This window comes from Chironomus tepperi, unplaced genomic scaffold (assembly GCF_022539635.2).
Source record: "Chironomus tepperi strain 1889 unplaced genomic scaffold, CSIRO-AGI_Ctep_v1 contig_359, whole genome shotgun sequence".
Lineage (NCBI taxonomy): Eukaryota > Metazoa > Arthropoda > Insecta > Diptera > Chironomidae > Chironomus > Chironomus tepperi.
Genome location: NW_027226481.1, coordinates 1511103 through 1534268, shown reverse-complemented (window position 1 = coordinate 1534268; position 23166 = coordinate 1511103). Strand labels below are relative to the sequence as shown.

Genomic DNA, 23166 nt, shown 5'->3' with positions numbered 1-23166 from the left:
AATTTGAATTTTAAAAAATCCGTTAAAAATTATTTAAATGTTTGAAAACCTTACAAATTCATTAAAAGATTTGTAAAGTTTTCAAATGTTTTCAAGAATTTTTAACAGATTTTAAAAATCTCAAATTTCTCAACTATGAAAACGTAACTGCTTAAAATTAATTAATGATGAAATAGAGAATGAAAATATCCTTATCGTTAGCATTAATTTAAAATTAAAAACAAAAAAATATAAAATTAAAAGTCTACAATTTCCATTTTGAATGGCTTTTTTGATGAATTTTGATGATTGTTGTAGTAAATTTTTAAATTATTATTATTATTACTATTAATATTATTGTTCTTTGAAGTCATCGTCATCGGTTCATCATCATCCACATTGTCTTCGGAATCACTTGTTGCTAAAGGTCCTCCGATCCTCGTTTTTCCATTGCCGTAGTCATCATCATCCTTTGTGGAGTAAAATAATTAGATATTAATAAATTTATACTAAGAATTATGCCTTAAAAGTAGTTTAAATTGCCTTAAGTAGCAGAAAATAATAAATTTTATGTGCATTTCTCATAACCAAACAGCTAAATAGAACTTTAACGGTCAAAAATATTCAAAACCATACAAAAACATTTATATGGTTTTCAAAATCATTCAAAATTTTTGATCAAAGCAAGTTGAAAAGTTTGATAAATTTACAAATAAAGTGTTTAATTAAATTAACAGAGCACATCAGGTGAGTGATGCTTATTCAGTGAATATTTTTGCGTTTTATCAAAGTAGAAGTTTTGCAAATAAACGAAGTGAAATCATAATTTTAATATAAATTGTGTTGATTAAAATTAATTTTGTGCAACCATAAATAAATCATAAAGTTCTCATCCAAAAAGAGTGTTTCCCAAGAGATTACTTAAATAAAACATCGTAGAGCGAATATAGAATTAGGAAATTAAGGAAGTGGGAATCTAGTCTACGATTTAAGCTTGAGAAATAAAATTTCAGCAAACACATTTCTTCCAATTATGGAAATTAGATTCAGTCACACATTTTACATTGGAAGAAATATTAGCGTCAATAACTACTTGTCATTAACATGCTAAATTAGTATCGTTAATCAAATTATAATAAAAAAAACGAATTTTCATTCGTTTTGGATTAATGATGCGCATTTCCTTCTAATATTGTTGAATTGCTTGTTATGTGACATCAAAAGGATTTATAACCTTTTTATTTTAACCTAAAATAGATCCAAACCATCACGTCAGAGCAACTTCTTGTGTCACCGATGACACGGTGACGCAACATTACCCTAGTGAACACGATGAACTGTTTGGGGACAAAACTTTGAAGCTTTTCTACGACATGACAGAAAACCTTAAGGATTTAACAAATCAATTTAGACTTAAAAGCTTCTTGGAAGTTTTAAACTTCTCAATAATGTAAAGTGATACCGTCAAGTTAATGGTCGCTAAAGATAGCTTAAGGCAAAATGTCATGGTTTATTCACAAGATAATGAGTGCAACAGAGAGTTTATTCGCCTTTAATAGACATTCAAACAATCTCGACAATATTAGAATAGAAATTAGCTAAATAAAAATTAGTAAATAGCAACAATAAGCATGCATTAGGTTTAGGTTAAATAAAATTATTATTCAATTACCGTTTTATGTTAATATCTAGCAAGGATATTGTCAATCGTTATTTTATAAGTTTTTTTTTGGGGACAAAACAATTTCAACATTTTTTCTTTTTCATTTTTTTCGCGGTTTATGTCTTAAATCTATTCAATTTTTCATTAATTATTCTTTTGTTTTTGAGCATTTCGTTTTAATTACTTTTTGATCGAGAGTTTAAAAATCTCCCAATTTCTGTGTATCATTTGTGTAATTTACGTGAATTTTTAATAATGGTGTGTCGTCACTTGAAAGATTATTTTTGGAATGCCTCGTTCTGTTTATCTTGATATTCGGATGCAGGCACACTGTTGTAATCACGTGACATAGTTGCTGATTAAATTGTAATTTATTAATGATTTTTTTTAAGGTATTTCAAGTGTAATCTGTAGATCTGCTATGTACACACACATATAATATAATTCTCATTATAAAGAATATATAGGAATCCAAAAACGACATACAGATGGATTTAGTAATGTTTTTGACGTATCTTGATTTCCTTCATATCATCATCCTCATTCCTCTATAACTTTCAATAAAGTATCCATTAATGATTATAAAAACTTTTTTTTTTCATATCCAAATTAAAATTTCTAAATAAGAAAGAAAAATTCTTTTTTTAGCAATAATCAGGAAATATATATTATTTAAGATAACTAATAAAAGTCATAATTTTATAGCCTATTTAAATTATATTTCCTCTCAAAAAAATTTCTTTCATTAAAAGAAAAATAAATCAGAGAAAATGAAAAAGAAATAAAGCTGAATGATTAGTAACTTACATCGAAATCTCCAATTGTAAATCGCGTTGCGGCGAGTGAAGAAGCTGGCGGAAGAGGCATATCGGGACTCATTGCCTGTCATTTTAGTCAATCATAGATTGTTTCAATAATCCAAACATTTCATTGATATATCAATTAATGTCATTTTGTTAGTTAATAATTCGCATTTTATCGGTTAGTTAAATCGTATCCAGATGTCAGTCAAAAACATTTAAAATTATTATTTTTTTTTTTATTATTATTATATCACACGGAAGGGATCAGAGTAGGAAGGATTTTTTTTTTTGTTTTAAAAGAAAGATAAAAAAGAAAGACATGGAATAGAAAAACATTGATTAATTATTACGTCTATGCACATTTATCAATTATTAATAAAAACATTTTCAAATACTATTGCTATAAACTATAATCAATTCATATAATGTTTATGATATAGCTTCAAACATGGATAATAAAAACATCACTACAATGCAGGGGTGTATCCAGAGGTTGATTTTGCCGGATTAGATTTTATTGTATGTAATCAAGCATTTAATGCCTGAGAACAGATTTAAAGATTCGATGATAGTCCACAGACCAGTTCAAGTACACAGTTAAGCAATGCCCGAGTGTCACAGTGTCGTCAAGGACATTGCTTTGCACTAACGGACAAGTTGCGCTGTTCAAACTCTAACCAAATTCAAATAATATCTGGATTCACCCCTGCAACAATATATCTGTATATGTACGTATGGAAAATGAAGCAATTAGTAATTTCTTTTTTAAATCAATAAAGCATGTCTAATGCAAATCAATTTTGGTATTGCTCGAGAATTTTTTTATGTTTAATCTAATCTCGTTAATCTACGTAATTGTGTTTTATCTTTGTGATTTTGTATTCCCTATTCTATGATAGATCTAAATTCAATTACAAGTTACACAATGTGCAGATTGAAAAGTATATGAATGTACGTAATTTTGATCCTTAACATACGTAATTTTGGGTTTACTTTGAAATTGAAAGACGTAATAGATTCATAGTTGACATACGTAAGTTAAATGCATGAATACAGCAGAGCTCGAAGTCGACTTGGGATTTTGTGTGGGAAATTCGACTAAATTGAGTCAATTCTAAGTTTTGGAATACAGCAATATATAAATTTTAAAACGATAATGAACACATGGTGGAAAAATCTAGAAACTAAAAGCATTTTTTTGTTCAAGGTCGGATCAAGGCTCATTCATAAAAAAAATCGTTAATTGCACATACAATTTCTCTCCATTATATTGCATGATAGAGCTATAAATTCCGGAAATTTGTTTTTATTTAAAATATTGTTTTTAATGAAAAGTTTTTTCATAAACTGGAAAATTCGTTGTAAACTACAACTTTATTCACATGATTCACGTAGAAATGTAAAGTTTATTTTTGAAATAAGGTAGCTTGGATGTTTAATAAATTTCTGAAGTGAAATAAGCATTCTCACAATAAGAAAATGAAATATTTATATGGCACGTCTTTCTACCGAGAACATAATAGAGAGTAAACTCACAAAAAGATGGTGAAGCATGTGGAAATTGAAATGAATAAAAATGCTATATTTTTTTTCTCGGAAAGTCGAGAGTGAAAAGAGGAAATTTCATCTCAAGTCCTTTTTTTTGTGTTCAATTGCTTTTATAACTTCCGAATTTGTTATGATATAAAATCAAGCACATATACACACAATATACACAAAAAAAATAATCATTATGACTTGTGTTCTTGTGTGTGTCGTAAAAAGAAATAATATTATGTATGTAGAATAAATTATTTTAACCATATGACGGCATCGAAGGATATTTTATATTAAATGAATTTTTTACTTACGTCATCATCTTGATCAATCATTTCCTTTGTTGAAGCTGTTGTCTCATTACGACGAATTGAGCCTTGATGAATGTCAAGATCAACATTGAGAATTTGGAATCGACGGAGCAAGTATACGAGTGGCATTGGTAGTATCCCTGCGAATATCATTCCCAAAGCAATTGCCATGACCCAAGGTGGATAATGAAGCTCTACACCTTTGCCCTAGACGAACGAGGAAAAAAAGGAAATAATGTTAATCGTTGCCGTGACACGAGATTATCTACAGATTACAAGGTATAAACTTACAAGTACAGCATCCCAAGCTTTGTATTTTGGCACTTCCTTAATATAACCCCAAACAGATGCAGCGAGTAAGATACTCATTAATCCAGGTCCAATAAATCTCCATGTTAACTGCCAATACCATCCCGGTCGATATCCAGTCATCTGATAAATATCCTCTGTGAATCTAGATTGTTTATTGATTATAAGGAAGGAATTATTAGATAATAATATAAAATACGAGGAAGAATGTCTTACTTCTTATGACCATAGATATAAACAACAGCAATCATTTCCATAAATGCCACAACCACCAACCCGAGTGTACCAGCAAATGAATCGAACATTTTGAGCCAATATTCGCCAGCACCTGTGTATTATTAAAAATAAAACATTATAAAAAAATTTTGCACATAAAAATGGCGTGGAATTGGATGCGTAAAAAAAATTTCTTTCTTCTTACCAGTTGTGAAAATAAGACCGATAATAAAGCAGAACATACAGACTACACCCGTTAAAATTGGCTTGCGTACACGTTTAAATATATCGATATCGAATATTGTACAGAGCATTCCTTCAAGCATACCAATTTGTGATCCTAATCCTAATGCCAACAACATCGTGAAAAATAGAATTGCCCAGATAGTTGATCCTGTCGATGACATGCGATTTTTTGGCACATTAATTTTGTGTTAACAGGGAAATAAATTTTAATTCCATTACCTGGTAACTCAACAATTGCTTGTGTAAATATAATGAAAGCTAATCCAGTTCCTTCGGCAGCTTTTGAGAGATTATCTTCTAGACTGCAAACTTGAAGTCCCCATTTCTCTATACTTGATGAGTTTGTTGAATTTAATTGATTAACCATGCTTGTGATAGCATCATCTTGAAGATTTGTGTCATTTATCAAATGATGTTGTACTAAAAGTTGTCGATTCCTGTAATTTTATCACAGAGTAAACAAACTGCGTTGTCAAAAAAATATCATAATATGCGTATCTTACACGTCAATACAAGATTCTGTATTCTTTGTGGCCTTGAAACCCAAAATGGCGAATATTACAACTGATGCGTAGATTGCGGTAAAAGCATTACACAGTGACACAAGAAGAACATCCCTAACACAATTATTCTTTGGGGTATTATAACTTCCAAATGCTATGAGTGAACCAAACGCTAATCCAAAACTATAGAACACTTGCGTTGCCGCATCCAACCAAACATTAGGTTGTAGAAGCATTTCAACTTTTGGCTTATACATATGCATTAGACCGGCACCAGCACCGGGCAACGTTATTCCTCGAATGAAAAATATTGTCAGCACAAGATATGGGAAAAGAGATGTAAAGTACACAGCCTACACATGAGAAAATAGAAAGGAATGTAAAGAATGAATTTATGTTGTACATTTTTTATGTTCAAATAAGTCTTCTTACCTTTCCGGAGCTCTGAATACCTTTCATTACAATGAAAAATACTACAAGCCATGCCAATATGAGGCAGATTATAATCCACCACTTAAATCCACCATTGTCATCTATACTTGGTGATGCATCCAGTGTATCACGATACCAGAAATATTCTGTTTCAGAAGACTTTAAGCATTCGTCGACAAATGTATTATTCGGTCCCAATCTTGGACATTCGGACCATGGTAAAGGGAACTGAAGGAAAAAATTAATTAAGATTTCACGTACAAACAAGAGCTAAACGGGATTACTTACTCGAAAACTATTTATAAAGTAGTAAATACACCATGTAATAATAACATTGTAATAAATAGCAACAAACAGCGTTACAATACAAGATGAAATTCCAATGCCTCCAAGCCACGGATGAATAGTGTTCCAAACACCCAGACATCCCAATCTCATTCGTTGACCGATCCCCAACTCGATTAAAAATAATGGAATTCCCTCCAATACCAACATGATCATAAATGGGATCAAGAAAGCTCCTGTAATTGAATATAATTTATAAATAAGTTTTACAATTAGCATCGAATCAGTATCAATTCATGAGTGACATTTGCTCTCTCAATCGAGTCATTATAAGCACGTTTTTAAATTAGTATGATCATAGTACGGCGCCTCATCATTATGTCACAGTATAATATAAATTAATACATATGCATGCATACGTTCGGTCGACTGTCGTGATTTGTCATGACTTACATTTTTATTTAACTACTCTATTCACTATGTATACAATTTTTGTTTGTAGATAAAATGCACTTTTTTTTCGAAATGATTCATTTTTATTTTTCATTTAATTTAAATGATTACGTCAATTTGCGAAAAAGATTTTCAAGAGCAGATTTAATTAGTGGAATGGCGCTGCATATTCATCCGCCTTTTTACCATGACAACTATTTTTCTTACGAATTAATTTTCGTTTTCATTTCTATGAAGCGTGAGAGAAACAAAATGTGTAAACATAATTGTAGGTGTTTCGACCTTAAAAAACGTTGCACTGATTATTGATGGAATTTTTCTAGTTAGATTTATGCATGTATTGCTATTGACATTCAAAATGTTTAATATTTATAAAAAAATGAAAGCTTTTTTCAATTAAAAATGTTTGTGGTCGTGGGACTTAATTGTTCTTGATATTGAAATTTTTTCCATTAACAAAAGGTTTCCGCGAATTTTTGAGCTTATAATGTTCTTGTGGGTTGATGATTATGGCAAAGCTCACTGCAAAGTTCACATTAAGCCCCTGATCATTATATTTAACCGCATTATTGAAATAATTTTTATTATCGATATAAAAATTGCAATAAAAATCGATTTTCCTCATCACTTTTCATTCAACTACAATGTTTATTGCAGTAATTTAAAGCTTCCAATCCACATAGAATTTGTAATGATAAAAAAAATCAGTAATGAACGGAAAACTTCATAAAAGATTCATTAATTCAGTAGTAATTATTCTCTCGTTACATTAGGGCAGTGTTGTTCAAACTGTGCTGCGCAGTACAGTGGTGTGACGTAGGAGAAACTCAGGTGTGTCACGGAACATTGGTCTGACGCAGAACAAACTCAGGTGTGCCGCAGCACACTGATGTGACGTAGAACAAACTCACACTTAGCCAGCTCAACGTCACATTGGTGCAACGTAGAACAAGCTAAGTGTGTCGCGACACACAATATTTTATTCAAATTCAACATAATTTAGAGCATATTCACTTTATTGGTGTGCCGTAGCTCAAAAAAAGTTCGCAAAATACTGCATTAGGGACTACTTATTTATGGCATCAAAACTTGATATTTTAAGATAGCCAAGAGACACTTTATAGAATTATCTGTACAATCATTTGGGAATGATGCCCATAATGCATTAAAATAATATTAAATTATATAACAAAAGTGAATAATATTTTTTCATATAAAATCAAATAATCTCAATCATGCATGACTTTCATCATGACTCAAATGCAAAAAAGCGTGCATTACGGAAAATACAGAAAAATTAGCCGGCTTATGAAGTCACACACAATTTATCCTGACATTGAAAATGCATTTACCGCAATGTGCCGAGATTTTTTTTACAAGGCAGTCCATTTACATTGCTTTGTTATATACATCGATAGGTATTATGAAATAAAAGCAGTAGTTTATTTTTTTGTGCAAATGTTATCGCACATAAAGTGTCATTTTATCAACAACGAAAAAAAAGAAGTTATCTATAATTGTAAGTTAAGGGAATTGATTGAATGTAAATGAAGTGATAATTTGTAGTTGATTTTGACTTTATAAACTGACGTTACAATGTGTATGTACAATATTTATGCAAATAATTCAATATAAATATAGATCAGGAAAGGCGGAAATTTTATAGAGCAACACAATTTTCTTTTAACGGCACCGAAGGAAAAAAATGCAATTCACGAGTATTTTTTTTCGTAATTTATTTAGTCTAGTCAGGCTTATTTTTTATGTATTAATAATTCTACTTACTGACAAATTACGATGAACTGTTATAATTATTATTTAATGCTATTTAATTGGAAATATTCTAAGAACAACTTAATTAACTAGCAGCGCATTAGTTATCAACTTAACAAGCTTGCTTCTTACTGTCAAGCAATATTTATTTTCAAGGCTTATAAGTGAAAATCATTTGCATAAGTCAAACAAGCACTTCCGAGACGTACAAAATTACTTATTTAAAGGCACACAGCTGTAATGATAGACATCTTGCATGTAACATTTTTAAATGACAGAGGAATTCTATTTCAGTCATGACACTGACCTAATTATTGTCTCTAAAACGATATACTATGCAATTATTTCTGTAAAATGTACATTAAAACTGCCTAAGGAGAATCTATTGATTGTGCTGTAACAATTTTACATGCTAGGAAAATTGGAAGGTTGGAGAGTCTTGAGAATCTAATTTCATAATTTGTGAGCGCATTTCTAGTTATGATGACTAATCGATTCTATGAATGGATCTAATTTAGCTATGCAGCTAGTTTTTGAATGACTAATGTTGAATGGAAAATTTATAAAATAGAAATTGCGGTTGGCCTGAATCACAGAAAATCATCATAAGTTTAGATTTAAAGAGGACAAGGATTAATGAAAAGTACAAAACCGTTGCTTGTCTTTTCATAATTTCACATTTTGCTGTCAGCTTGCCGCTTGCTTCTGTGACGTTTATTTACAGTAAAAATATTTTTTTTCGAGACTGAAGAGCCAAGTCAATAAAAATACCCGGAGAATCTTCTAGAAATCTGAGTCAAAGTGAATAATTAAGCACACTTTTTTTAATGTACATTAAAGGCAAGACCCGGCATAATAACAATAGCTATAAAAAGTTTCAAATGTAAAGCACTGTAAAACGATTCCAGTAGATATGAAAATGAGATTGAATTTATAATAAATGGAAAATAATGCATTTGACACATAAGCGAACGGTAGAAATAATAGAAATTGTTTACATTCAAAAGCATTACATGAATGCAAATGAAATGCAAGAGTATCTGAACTTGAAGACTTTCAAGGGTAATGAAAGAAAATGAAGATGATGAAAAAACGAGAATTAAGGGGAAAAAAACATTTTCTAGTCCGTTTTTTATTTGCCATGCACAAGATCATCATCATCGTGCACATGATGATGAATGAATGAAATTTTAGCCTTTATATTAATACATAAGCCATAGAAATGTCGCGGACTAAAAATAAATTGCAAGCACCCTAGGTCAGGGCGAAAACGTATACACGCTACATTGTGTTTTGTTACAACTTTTTTATGCTCTCTGTTTTTCCGAAATGTTTCTCTAATTTCCGGATGAATGGAAATTCACTGTTAAGAATTATAAAGGTAGTAGTTACAACAACAACAAGTTGCATCATTTATTTTTAGAACCAATTCTTTTGAAATGGCACACAAAACACAAATTAGACGCTTTATTTCGATGACATGCCAAACAAGCTCATTCCAGTTCTATTGGCTTCAACATTTTATGCTGAATATCGAATTTTTTCTTCATAAACCGCTTCTCATTTTCTTTTTGACCCACAAAATAATGACCAAGCAATGATTTTGCAAAACTTTGCATTCTTTTCTATTTAAAATTGCGCAATAAATCACATTACACTGACAGTCGATCGATCGGAAAAAACGAAGTAAAAATAAAAAATTCTTTTAGTGATTACTCACCGCCTCCATTCTGTTGACATAAATAGGGAAATCTGCCAAAAAAAATTTACATTGATTATGGAAAAGTTTTGAATAGCGAATAAAAATGACTTAATTACCTCCAAATATTTCCAAGACCGACTGAATATCCAATGATACTGAGGAAAAATTGCATTTTTCCAGACCAAGCAGCACGAGTCGGATCATCGCCTCCTGGCGCACTAAGTGAACTAATCGACCGTCTTTGTGGCGGTGAAAGTACAATTGTAACACCATGATGTCCATCTCCGCGGGCTCGTGTATTTAGAGGCGCCATTTCATGTCCATTATTGGCATTACGCAAAACACCACCGCCAACAATCACACCAGCACCCTTCGTTGCATCTGTTGTTGGTGTTGCATTTGAATTGCTTGTCATGATTAATTTCGTTTGTACGAAATGTTTGCTATTTTTCTTATAATTATATAGTTTTTACGATCTTCTTGTTTTTTTGCTGCCTTATATGAGTCTATTCAGTTTAATTTTAGCAGTGAGTATAATTAAATTCTGAAAAAAATTTATTGTCAAATACAATGTTAGAGGAGATTGATGATAACATTAATTTGTACAACTGAATTACACGTTTTTCGGATTAAAACTGAAGATAAATTATTGATATTGCTGACTGATATTAAATTATTTCGGAATTTATGTCCAGCTCGTGACAATGTATCAGGAAATATAAAATAACTTATGGATATTTACAAACATTTTCAATCTGAAAATTGATTTCTTTTTGGTTTTAAATTAATTGATATTTGTGGTAACCAAAATGATATAAGCTACCAATGATATGTATGCAAATCTGATGACTTCCTGTTCAATTAAGTTTTTCTGAAAATTCAGTGAGGATAATTAAATTTGTGTACGGTTCAAATGAACTGAATTAACACTCAAATCACATACACGGTACGGTTGTTGAACTCAGTTCATGAAAAATTCATGTCCAAAACAAATTTCCTTAAATAATTCAATCCTATTTTTGTGCCTAAACAATAAAAGTTTTTGGGTAGTTCATGGATCTTTAATGAATAAATTCTAATTAATATTTGCGAAATATAATTGACATTGATATACATGCTGAAGTGATGAACAACTTGTGTATTGCGGCACAGTAGTGTCGCGTGTCTCGCACACTGTGTGTCATTTGTGTCATTGCTTCCACCAAGGTGTGCCATGAATATAAAAGGTTTCGCACCACTGATCTATCGCATTCCTAATCAAAATTACAAACAATGCGGCTTACAATTATGATATACATTGTCGTTAGTTTTATTTATTTGGCAGATTGTGAATGAAAAAGATTCTAATCGTACAATATACAAAACAACCCCTACAATCGACACAACAGACAATTCAAAAATATTTTAGGCGGAAATTGGGTCAAATTAATGTTAATGCAATTTTTCGTCTGTGCTAAAAATAGGTCAATGCTACTATAAAAATCGAAGGTAATTCCAACTCCCTCTGTATATCTCCGTCTTCCTTTCTCTCCATCTTCTAACGAATATAATGTAAAGTGTGTGCAAGGAACATGTGGATTGAAAATTTATAGAAAGAGAAAACTTTATTCATGTCTGCCGAGCATAAAATTTTTTATGTGTTTCTCTCCTTGAACATGTTTTTTGCTCACACACACATACAAGCATAGACTGGAGAGCTTTTGATTCACTTTTTTTTCATGCTGTAAAACTGAATTTTTCTTTCCCTTTCGCTTCCCTCTTTCCAAATTTAAGCCACCTACAAAAAATTTTATTTTCTCTCTCATTTTTTTTTGTGTGTACAAGCAAGCATTGAAAGAAGGAAAGAAAAAATCAATAGACGCTTTCAATATTAAAGCGCAAAGCATTCAATTTTGGTGCTGGTCTGTGTCACATCAATAAAAATGGTTAAATCATATTATGAATATGCCACAAGGCATGCTTTTCTAATAATATATTTCATCTCTTTCACTCATGCTTCGTACAATGACATTTAATAGTAAGAGAAAAATGCAAATTAAATTTTCTTGTTTACAACACAGATTATATTGTTCAATTAAAGGCGATAAAGTCCGTAATTCCAATTTTTGGTTGTATTTATTTTCGTTAATCGTTATGTGTCGTATATGTGATTGATAAAAATCATTACGAGATGTGAAAATAAATTAATGATTTAACATGAATCAAAACACGTGTTGCTGTTTGACAACCACAACAAATCCTAACCTATAAATTACAAGTTTATAAAAATAATTTTTTGTTGATTTCATCCTTGAGTTAAAAAATTAATTTATAATTTCACATGCAACCTTTGCTTTCTAAAAGGCACATAATTTTCATCTAAATAAACTACGAGGAAAATAAGAAGCTGAACTGTCTGATGCAATGTTCTCAATAATTATTGTCTCATTTGCACGCGAGTGAATAAAAATTCTCAATTTTAAATTTTTTCTTTCATACTATTTTCTCCCCTTCTTTATAATTTCATTCCTGATTGACGTAGTCACTGGCATCTTCACATGTTTTTTGCGCCTCTATTTTAGCCTTTTTAATCTTGGCACGTTTATTTCCATACAGTGAAAAAAAGAAATAATATTCTTCATTAGAAGTATGCGACATTATGTAAAGCAATCACGAGAAAGTAAAAAATATTTTAATTACGAGCAAATAAAGTTAAAAAAGACGACAAAACTTTTTTACTTAAAAACAAAATTATGTCGTTTTTTAACAAAATTGAAAAAGTCTACTCGTTGGAAGGGTGCTCAACGAGTTCTTCAGAAAATGTAAGGGAAAAGGGAAACATTTGCCACAATGACCACAACAATTCCAAAATAATTAGCTATAAATAGTACACTTCGTGTGCGTCATTAGTGAATTTTGCATATTTGCAAACAAAGTTGTAACGCAGTTGTAAAATTGGATCCTTGAAACTTTGTATTCTTTAATGCGGTAGATAATTAGGAAATACTTTGTATTGTAAGGAAAGTTCATTAGTCTAAATTACTCGGTTTGGGATTAAACTTTGGATAAACTTCGAGACCGGGACTTAGCAGGCATTCGAAGTTTCAATCTCGACAAATCTCCAGACCGTGACTGGAAAGTCTTGGTCTTGGGCTTCTTGCTTGAACTTTAGAATTCTCTGAATTTCCTAAGTTTATTGATGTTATGGTATCATTGAATACATCCTAGACTAAAGTATACGCTAGGATACCAAATCTTGCTGCTTGTGTTAGAAATGTTTCACAAATACCAGACCAGGGAAATATAACTAGAATGAACCCATAAAATAGCTTTATTTTGAGGTTAAACTCAATCGAAAGCTTTACTCCGACAATTTGCCCTTAATATCTATTTTGAAAAATCAGGCATATAGTCATCCAATCGATATTGAAAGGAAAAAGGAAGTATCAAAAATATCAAGACGTTTTTCATGCATTCCACATCGAGTGCTCTATTAATAGACGCTATGGAAATATTTTTTTTCAATTTTCCTTCAAATTCTTTCAGTAATAACTATTTGTTACGAAGCTTATTACCGATATACCTAGTATATAAGTGAACACAAGAATTTGACAAGGCAGGTTGATTTTATTACTATAAACTTGATTTAAGTGCTTTAAAAGTTCATTTTGAATAGAAAAACTTTAATGATGTCTAGTGAGCATTTTGTAAAAAACACCAAGGTTGATATAGCCTCAAGGATAAAATTAATTAAAGTAATAATTTCACTTTAAGAATTTTGGCATGCTTTACATTTTTTAATATTTTATTATATTACACAACGTTTAATAAATTTTTTGTTGAAATTTGATCAAATTATACATAGAACATTCACATGAAATACGAGATATTGAGGCGTTAATGGACTATTGTGTTACGTGAACGATACCCAAATCAGACAGTAAATATTTATGGAAAATTTTCTAAAAATTCTGCCAACTTTTATTATTTTTTTATTTCCAAAAATGGTCAATGCTCTATTGACAAACTTGTTTTGTATTTTTAGACATCATATGAGTAATTTTTTGAGTCACGACGTCATCGGAAATTCATTAATAATATGACCCATGTTTAAGGACTCGCTTAATGTGGGTGTCAGACATCTATTGAAATAACAATCAGAACAAAACCAAATCAATATCAATAACAGACAGACTGACATACTTAATTTGTACTAATATCCTTTCATCCTTTTATGTGAAATTGTTTTGAAAATCAAAATCGATGAATTTTAATCAACATCATTTTCTATTCCATATCTGTGTCTCTATTATATATGAAAGGAAAAAGAACTATATAAATCGATAACTAAAGAATTGAACTGACACGATTACGTGTATTTTCATTATTATTTGTTGCAATTTTTTTTCCCCATATTTTGCGACAAAGTCATGAAAATTCATGGGAAACTACTTTTAAACCTATTTATTTATATATTTTTTTATGAAGCACATTTTTTGAAGTAATAAACGAGTGTTCCACGATGACATGGCTATGATATGATGTATTAAGTAACTGTTAGTAGGGTAATTTAGTATGTCAATTAATAAAGTGCACTTCCTTTATGTAAAATTGCATAATCTTAAGAAAAATCCTTATAAATGCTGATTTTAATGGAAAGAAAATTTCTCATTCGCTCAATTATTTTTCTTCTCTTTTCGTGCTCTTCAAGGATGAATCAAACTGCACTACATGAATTGCATGCGAGTCGAAGAGGAAATAAGGCAACGGCATTGGAATTTTTTTAAGCTTCGCTTGAATCCGCAAAAAACATGTTTTTTCAGTTTGTACAAATTTTTCTTGGGAATCAAAAAAAAAATTGGAACTGGAATGGAAAATTACCGAATCTAATATAAACTTTTTTTGCTGTCGTTTTGACTTTTTTGAGAATTCAAATTACAACTAGTTAAGCACTATTGACTATTACTTTAGCTAATAATTTCAATAATTGATTTTTCTTTTAATATGCTTTTTTCATTAAATTTAAGCATATATATAGGACAAAAAAAAATTATTATTATAATTTGAAGCACGATTTTATTTTTTCCTTCCTACTTTTCTCACTTTCACAGCTTTTTTTTTTTCTTTACAATGCGGAAAATGAAATTTTTTTTAATTAACTTCTTTTTTCACTTATTTTCTTCGAAATTTCCTTATCAAATAAACGTTAAACATTTCTTTGATAATTAATTCAACTAATTTTGGCGTTGTTTTATGCAGTTTGTGATTTTTTATCGAGTTTTTAGTGCAAAATATTATTAAATATTCAGGCGATATTGTCGCGCGAAGGGTTCCTTAATATTTTTCGTGACCGATTATAAAGAGAGAAAAAAGGGAACTGAATAAGTGCAAAATTATTCTTTGTAGCAATCGTACAGTGTGCCTTACTTTTACTCACATTTGGAAAAACAATATTTTTTCGAGTGAGTCTCTAACAAATTTATTATCGCGCATATGCAGTACATGATTCGCTCTAAGCTCATGAAAAAGCACTCTGAGAAAATAGAGAGGAAATTGTCTATGTAGTTAGGCTACACGTGCATTTCTTGCTCTAAAAAGGAAATTTTTATCTCCTTTTTTTTTGTGATACCCAAAATTGTTTATGGCAAAATTTTACTAATTTTTTGTTTTTGCGTCGTATCCTTAACATTGCATAACATTGGGGATACTTAAGGGCACTCAATGAGAAAATTAATTTTTTTTTGGCATAATCTCGTGACTTAATAAGTTCTATTTTGATGAGATCTCATGGATAGCCACAAAGACATGACAATTACAAGATGCAAGGACATCCAGCATCCGTAACCAAAATCTTAAGGCGTAATAGCATTTTTCATCAATGAAATATGCTTTCGTCATTCACTAGAAAAAAAGATTTTTTTGTGTTTTTTTGCGAAAGAACTCCAAACAGTCTGTGAAGGTTCACCGATCTTGCGCAATTATGCTTCCCTATTTTGTGTCTTTCATTATGAACCATCATATTATATATTCAACGTCTTTTGATGCTCTCTAGTTTCATAATTTTATTTTAAGCATCACATCATTTAAATGAGAAGTTTTCAATGAATATCATTCCATTTGACCGTATATCCAAAGAGCGCGTAGACGAACCCGTCGTCTGCAGAACAATTTTATTCTCATCCCTGCTTACATTTTTTAAGTTAAGACGTAATTTCTTGCGGATTCTTATGAGAAATAAGGGAATCTGTACGGTACAGTACACACCTTACACTCTCGTTCTCATTTTTTCCCGCTTCCTATTTGTACCTTTCGTCGCATAGAATTTTGAATATAAAGAATTTCTTGAAAGCATTTCTAAGTTACGTCTATATCCTTTCTATAGGCAATTCATTATTCATACATACGATACGTAAGTTATTTATAAATCCTATCTCGTAAATACAATGCTCTTGCTCACTTTATAGACATCATAGGAGGGTCATGGAAGCAGTTTTTTCTTCTCTTTTTATTTCCTTTTCTTGTAAACGGGAGAAAAAAAAATGGAAGAAGAAGAAGTAAAACTGCCTCATAGACTTTTTAGTTGTGCTATATAATGATGAAGGGGTTCGGTTCACGAAATCTCAATAATATTTTTCTTCTGTTCTCATTTCATCAAATTACATTCTATGGCTCTTAGATTCGATGACCTTGAGCGGTGGATAAATGTTTTTTGCGTCTTAAAAAACACACACAATTTGTGGATGTACTCATTTTATTAGATCGTTGTTCCTTTTGTCTGTCATTTTACAGAACAGCACATTGTATTCGTTAGGGTACCGCTAGGATGTTGACCATTAACATGAAGTTGCTCTGATGGCATCGTGTGGCTGATTTTGATTCAATTTTACGACGTAAGTGGCAACACGCCACATTGACGCATTCGAGATAAGCTCTTACCTTCATCCAAAGCATGTGAGCTTGAGATTCTGAGATTTGTCTACACATACCTTCATGCTTAATGGGGGTTAATACTTGTAATACAATGAAACTTCCGTTTGATTTAATTTTTATTACATATTCAAATTATACGATCTATTACTAGTCATTTAATTTATGTACATCATAAAAATTTCTTAAAGGCAAATTAAGTAAGAATTTTTAGACACGTGTGTTTATGCATAATATGTTTTCATTAAGATACGGATGTTTAGCGCTGACAACATTCTTGAAAAATCAAACTTTTTCATAACAAAACCTTTTCAACACAGTGTCACGTAATAATGAGGATTTTCCATAAACCATTCAATTCATATTAACAGTCAACTTTTGTGAAAGCAAACAACGAAAGTCTTCTTCTTAATTTACTTTCTTATTGATATAATGTATACTCGATGATATTTTTGGCATAATTTAGAAAAAAAAATATATGAACTTCTTGGCTTGAATTGATTTGTACTTGGGACTGACAATGTATGAACTACGTGTGCATTACGTTTTATGGCTATATTGTGACGTTCTTGTGTAAATTTAGCTGTCGCGACACATTTGAAGCTTTTGACGACACTCCAGTGCAGTGCTGATCATACTGTTTTGTGCGACGGCATATCACAGTGGTAAGCCATGACGCACACGACATGTGGTCCATGGCATATGCGACACTAATGTGCCACAGCATAAAGTGTGAACAACACTGTACTTGTGGATGCATAGCAAAAATGTATCCTTACTGCCAATGATGCTGACCTGATGATTTCCTTGATTTTATTTACATTTGTTGAATATTGATATAGTTGAGACTACGTGACCCAAGTCATAATTTCTAATAACAGGGGGATATGGACAATACAGTTAAATTCAAAAGAAGTAATGTAGGTGTTGTCATAATATGAAATATTATACTAGATACAACATAATCTATATAGATTAATAATTAGTAATCTCATGTGATGGCATGTCTGAAATTCATTAAATTCAAATTGAAACAAAAGTCATGAAAATGATGCTTTATGACAAACATTTGACGATGCTCTTTGTGAAGCTGTGGGTGGAAGATTTAAGGCATTTTATGGGATCATTTTGCTACGCAAAAATGCTTTTATCACATCGCATTACAAACATTTTCGTGTGGTAAAGATTTAGACTTCAAAGGACGCCTTCAATTTTTTTTATCAACACCGAATTATTTGTTACAACTTGATTTTAATAGGATGGTAAACCAGTGATTCCTATCTATCGAATGTGACATTTAAGTAGTGTTATTTGTCGAAAATTGATATGGAACAAAATGTTTATTAATCTATTTATACACAATCCAATGTGATTGACATTATGACGATAAGCACATAGCTATCTCATGTTCACCTGATTCACGTGGTTCTTCTTCTTTTCATCCATGAAATTTATACATTTACATAAACAAGCCCTTCTTGCACGCCATTATTTCCACTTATTTCCCTTGTTTTTCTTGTTCTTTACGTTTATTATTGTGCAACGGAATAGAAAAATTAAATATCAAGGAAGAAAATATATCAAACAAATTGAAAAGAATTGATTTACAATTGAAATTGATTTGAAATAACATTTGTTTAGTGAGAAATTAGTTGAAAGTCATCAATTAATTACTCAATTAAAAATCTTTACTGACTCAAGGGAAGACGCAATAATTTTTTTTTTTCTCTTTTTCTTTTAAATGCATCCAATATGCAATTGATAATTAACAGTCTATTTATGTATTGGAAGCAATGAAAATGAAAATGACATACAATATAAATTTATCAATGAAAGTTTTTTGTGTTTTTACTCTTCAATGAATCTGAATAAAAGCGGAGATGTAGAAGGAAAATATTTTATTTTTGTGACCTTGCCAAGCTGTAAACTTGGATAATATATGAGCCATCATGTTCATATTACTTCTTTTTGTTATTTTCCTTACTTACTGTTGTAACAGCACCAGTCCTTTTTCTCAGAAAATATTGATTGTTTTCTTATGAAATAAGCTGATTTTTTTACGTCATCTGTGAATAATATTTCATCCCTTTTCAGGCTTTTTTAAAGGCGGACGATTTCATTTTTTTTATTTCCTTTGTCGGACGTGCGTAAACAGTCTACGACGTAGTATTTTTTTTAAATTTTTATATGATGAAATTTTCATGATAATAAAATGTGATTCTTTGTGGCAGAAAGCTTTGATGAACTTTTTTAACGGTCAAATTGAAATTTAAACAAAAGCTTTCAATGACTGTCATCATTAATGATGAAGATGATATTGGTGATTAATATTCTGTAAGACTTGAAGGATATGAATGCAAATATAATAGTAATCCAGCATGAAACTAACTGAAATGCTCAATTCATCTCGTCTAACGAATATATAGAGCTAAGTTTTGTCCAACAGACTTTAGAATTTTGAATATTTGCATCATTTTGTTTCTTAAAGATGCAAAACATTTCAAAACAAATAGAAGACTTGCTCTTAATTCACAGAACAAATCAGCAGATTTCATGGATATTAAGTGACTTTACACTCAATTGGGAGGAAATCAGTAAACTACTTACAAGTCATGGTAAGAAAATAATGATCCCGTGAAATGACATTTTGTAAATTAATGAAAATTTACTATTTTAGAAAACCTGAATGATCAATTGACATGTCTGAACTTAAAACGGGTCATAGATCCAATTATTCTGAGCTCACATGATGCCATTATTAATAAGAAAGAAGAGTTTTTGGAAACACTTAAAACATGGTCTGTGTGGACATACTCAACAGCTGAGACTATAAGGATTTTTGAGGAATTTCACAATCATCCAGAGCAGTATGCATTAACCGGCTTTTTGCAGATAACTGCTATACTAGAATTCTCATTAGGAAATTTATATCAGACAAAATTCAGTCACCAACCTCCACATTTATTAAAGGATTTGTTAAATGAACTGAAAGCATGTGACTTTTTTGATGCAATCCAGGTAAGTTAATTAAACTGCATCGTCAACATTTGTAGCTAACTATATTTATTCTTCAATAGATCTTCATACTCCAAATTCTTCTTGGCACATCAAAGGGAGTAAATCTAAGGAATGTAGCATGGCATGGATTTTTAGAAGCTATCAACCCTTCATACTTGTCATTCTTATTTGTGATTATTGTCTCTTATGGCAAGTATTTGGGAAGCAGAACAATAAGATCTAAACCACGGAAGCCTATCAAATTTTTGAAGGAAATCAAAATCGAAAAGGAATCATTTAAGAACATTTTATTATCAAAAGTGGTCCGGAACTGCAATTATGAAGCATGGAAAACTGTGATGGATTTTTATGCAGCAGGAAAGTTCTTCGACGGAATTTATTTAATACTATCACAAATAGAGAATTTACTTAGATTCATCTACGGTCAAATTAATGAAATTTCAGTAACAGCTGAAGTTGACAAATATTACATTATAATGGACTCAATATTTTATGGCTACATATTAAGCAACGACATGACTCCACTAGTAATTGGTAAAATCACAAAAATTCAGGAATTAGAAATCAGAAAGACACATCAACGGAACAAGCTATTGGAATTTTTTCCAAGATCAATTTTTTACATGCATTACGACTTATTTTATGCTTCAGATGGTCCAAGACTTCGTGACAAAATCAGTCATGGGGAAGTAATCATAGACGATGAAATTGCGGAGACAATATTTCAGACATTATTACAATTTGCGGTATTAATTACAAATTTCTATGATCATCAAGTGTTTAATGAGAATTTTAAGTATGACAGCAAGTACATGAGCAGTTTGATATTTTACAATGAATTTGAAAAGATTAACAACTTAATTGAAAGTGCATTTAAGCAGCTGGAAATCCCGAGTGCCTTGAAAACTGGAGTTGATGTGAAATTCCAAAGAATTTCATTGGACATAGCTAAGGATGACATCAACATTCATTTCCGGCCAATTATTGAAACTCAAATTGTTAAATTGATGCTGAATATAATACAAACGTTAACATGCTCGATTCATAATTTCCAAGAATCAAGCAGTGACCTTTTCAATCTATATGAACAGCGAAAATTAAGCACAAGTAGGAGAAACATGCTTACAAATTTGATCTCATTCCTGCCAAATTTCTCAAAAGGTTTTCATGGGATTTTAAATTTACTGATGAAAATATTCTTAGCAGTCCAGGATCTTGACGACAAATTCGAAGACAACGATTGGTCCAAAAAGATTATTAAAATGCTTAAACAAACACTTCAGTTGACGCAGATCTACAACAAACATTTCTCAATTGACGATCGTAATTATTTTATTGTTAATAGTAAGACATGCGAATTTCTATCACAAATAATTGATAATAGTCAGCACATGTTCGAGGAAGTCAAACAACAAAATTATTAGCATCGATATAAAAATATGTACGCAAATAAAAAATATAGAAGAATAAACAACAGAATGTACAGCACAAGATAAATCTCACTCAATCATAATTCTATTGCATTTAAAATAACAGGTTTTAATGTCGTGAAAATGTGGGTCAATAGCGTACAAGAAAATCATCTCAAATTAGCTAATGTCATTGCACTATTCCAGTTCTAATCATTTCCACTTCCAACAATTCTCAATACTTAAGTAAAACAATTTTTTTCATTCCATAGCGAATGAGACATAGAGAAAATGGAACTAAGACTGTTCAATGTTTATTTCGTTTCATACATTACGTACAGCTGTCTATGTTGTATTTTATCTATTCCCAAACAGCTGATTTATTAAAAAAAAGAACCTTTACAAAACAACTCGCTCTCGCACATATATATTGGAAACTTCATGCTTCAGTTTTTATTCAACTTTGTACGTGAAAAGACCGTGAATAGAAAGATGGAGATGAATGGAAAAGATCATCAGAAAATTCAGAATTTCGACGACTTAGGTAATTATTTGTGACTTGTTGTGATTATCGGAAAAAATAACTAAATTTGAATTTTAATTCAATTAAAAGATCTCAGCGTTCAAGAGCTCATAGAAAGTGCTGTACAAGCAAGGAAGCTTGCTTACTGTAAGTTAATAATTCAATAATAACTTAGTGATTGATTAAATTGATTGTGCTTAATCATTAAGGTCCATACTCGAATTTTGCTGTCGGTGCCGCTCTACGAACAACAAGTGGTGAAATAATCAAAGGTAAAATGTGCAAAATTAGTATTCATATGCGTATAACATATGTTCAATGCAGCTGTTGCATCATATTCTATGACTAATTTTTAAATCGTGCACAAAGTCATGTACCCAGATTTTTTAATGTGATTGAGAAAGGAATTGTATGGTTCTGAAAACGAATTTGTGGTTATTTAAATGTGGTGGAAAAGAATTTGTATGGTTTTACACATGGGAATTTGTATGACCTTGAATCATTTGAGTGAATTTATACAGTTTTGTGAATAATTTGTATGGTTTTCTTCATACATTTCATTAATTGATCTGAATTTGTATGGCTTTGAGTCCGACTTTGTATTGTTCTATAGTGTAGTTGTATGGTTTTCAAACATTAAAATTATTAATCTATTCTATTTCATACAGGCTGCAATGTCGAGAATGGAGCACATACTCCTTCAATTTGTGCGGAAAGAACAGCAATTGTAAAGGCAGTAAGTGAAGGTCACACGAGTTTCGAAGCAGTCGCTGTGGTTGCATTTCAGGAAGATCAATTCACAAGTCCTTGTGGTGTTTGTCGTCAAGTATTGTCAGAATTTGCATCAAAAGATATAAAAGTGTACATTTCAAAGCCAGTTCCTGTAAGAATTCTCTGTACATCACTGTACGAGTTACTGCCGTATCGGTTTGATTCAAGTCGATTGAAGCAAAATTCATAAATTAAGAATGGATTAAAATCATGCTTAATTAATGCAGAACCAAAAAAATATTTAAAATCAGTGAATTTTTTAAATAAAATTATTTATGGATATGATATAATAAGCTTATAATACTGTGTATATATATCAAACTACTTA

General features: G+C 30.8%; 2 protein-coding genes across 3 annotated transcripts; one reads left to right on the top strand and one right to left on the bottom strand.

Annotated features, from left to right (window-relative positions):
- Positions 1–116: 116 nt before the first annotated feature.
- LOC139094922 (sodium-dependent neutral amino acid transporter B(0)AT3) lies at positions 117–15574 on the bottom strand. Of its 2 annotated transcripts, XM_070646159.1 has the most exons (14): positions 15072–15573; positions 10328–10755; positions 10230–10261; positions 6287–6519; positions 5999–6226; positions 5567–5919; positions 5283–5500; positions 5023–5211; positions 4818–4929; positions 4584–4746; positions 4296–4499; positions 2450–2524; positions 1652–2190; positions 315–449 (listed from the first exon to the last, which is right to left on the bottom strand). In XM_070646159.1, exons 2-13 carry the CDS (start codon positions 10624–10626, stop codon positions 2137–2139), a joined length of 2160 nt encoding a protein of 719 aa, XP_070502260.1. In that variant the 5' UTR covers positions 10627–10755; positions 15072–15573; the 3' UTR covers positions 315–449; positions 1652–2136. The 2 variants fall into 2 exon arrangements, with proteins under 2 accessions (XP_070502259.1, XP_070502260.1); XM_070646158.1 differs by lacking the exons at positions 1652–2190; positions 2450–2524 and having other exon boundaries at positions 117–449; positions 15072–15574.
- Positions 15575–21932: 6358 nt separating this feature from the next.
- LOC139095117 (cytidine deaminase-like) lies at positions 21933–23139 on the top strand. The gene is made up of 4 exons (XM_070646367.1): positions 21933–22088; positions 22158–22214; positions 22277–22339; positions 22736–23139. Exons 1-4 carry the CDS (start codon positions 21986–21988, stop codon positions 23026–23028), a joined length of 516 nt encoding a protein of 171 aa, XP_070502468.1. The 5' UTR covers positions 21933–21985; the 3' UTR covers positions 23029–23139.
- The last annotated feature ends 27 nt before the right edge of the window (positions 23140–23166 follow it).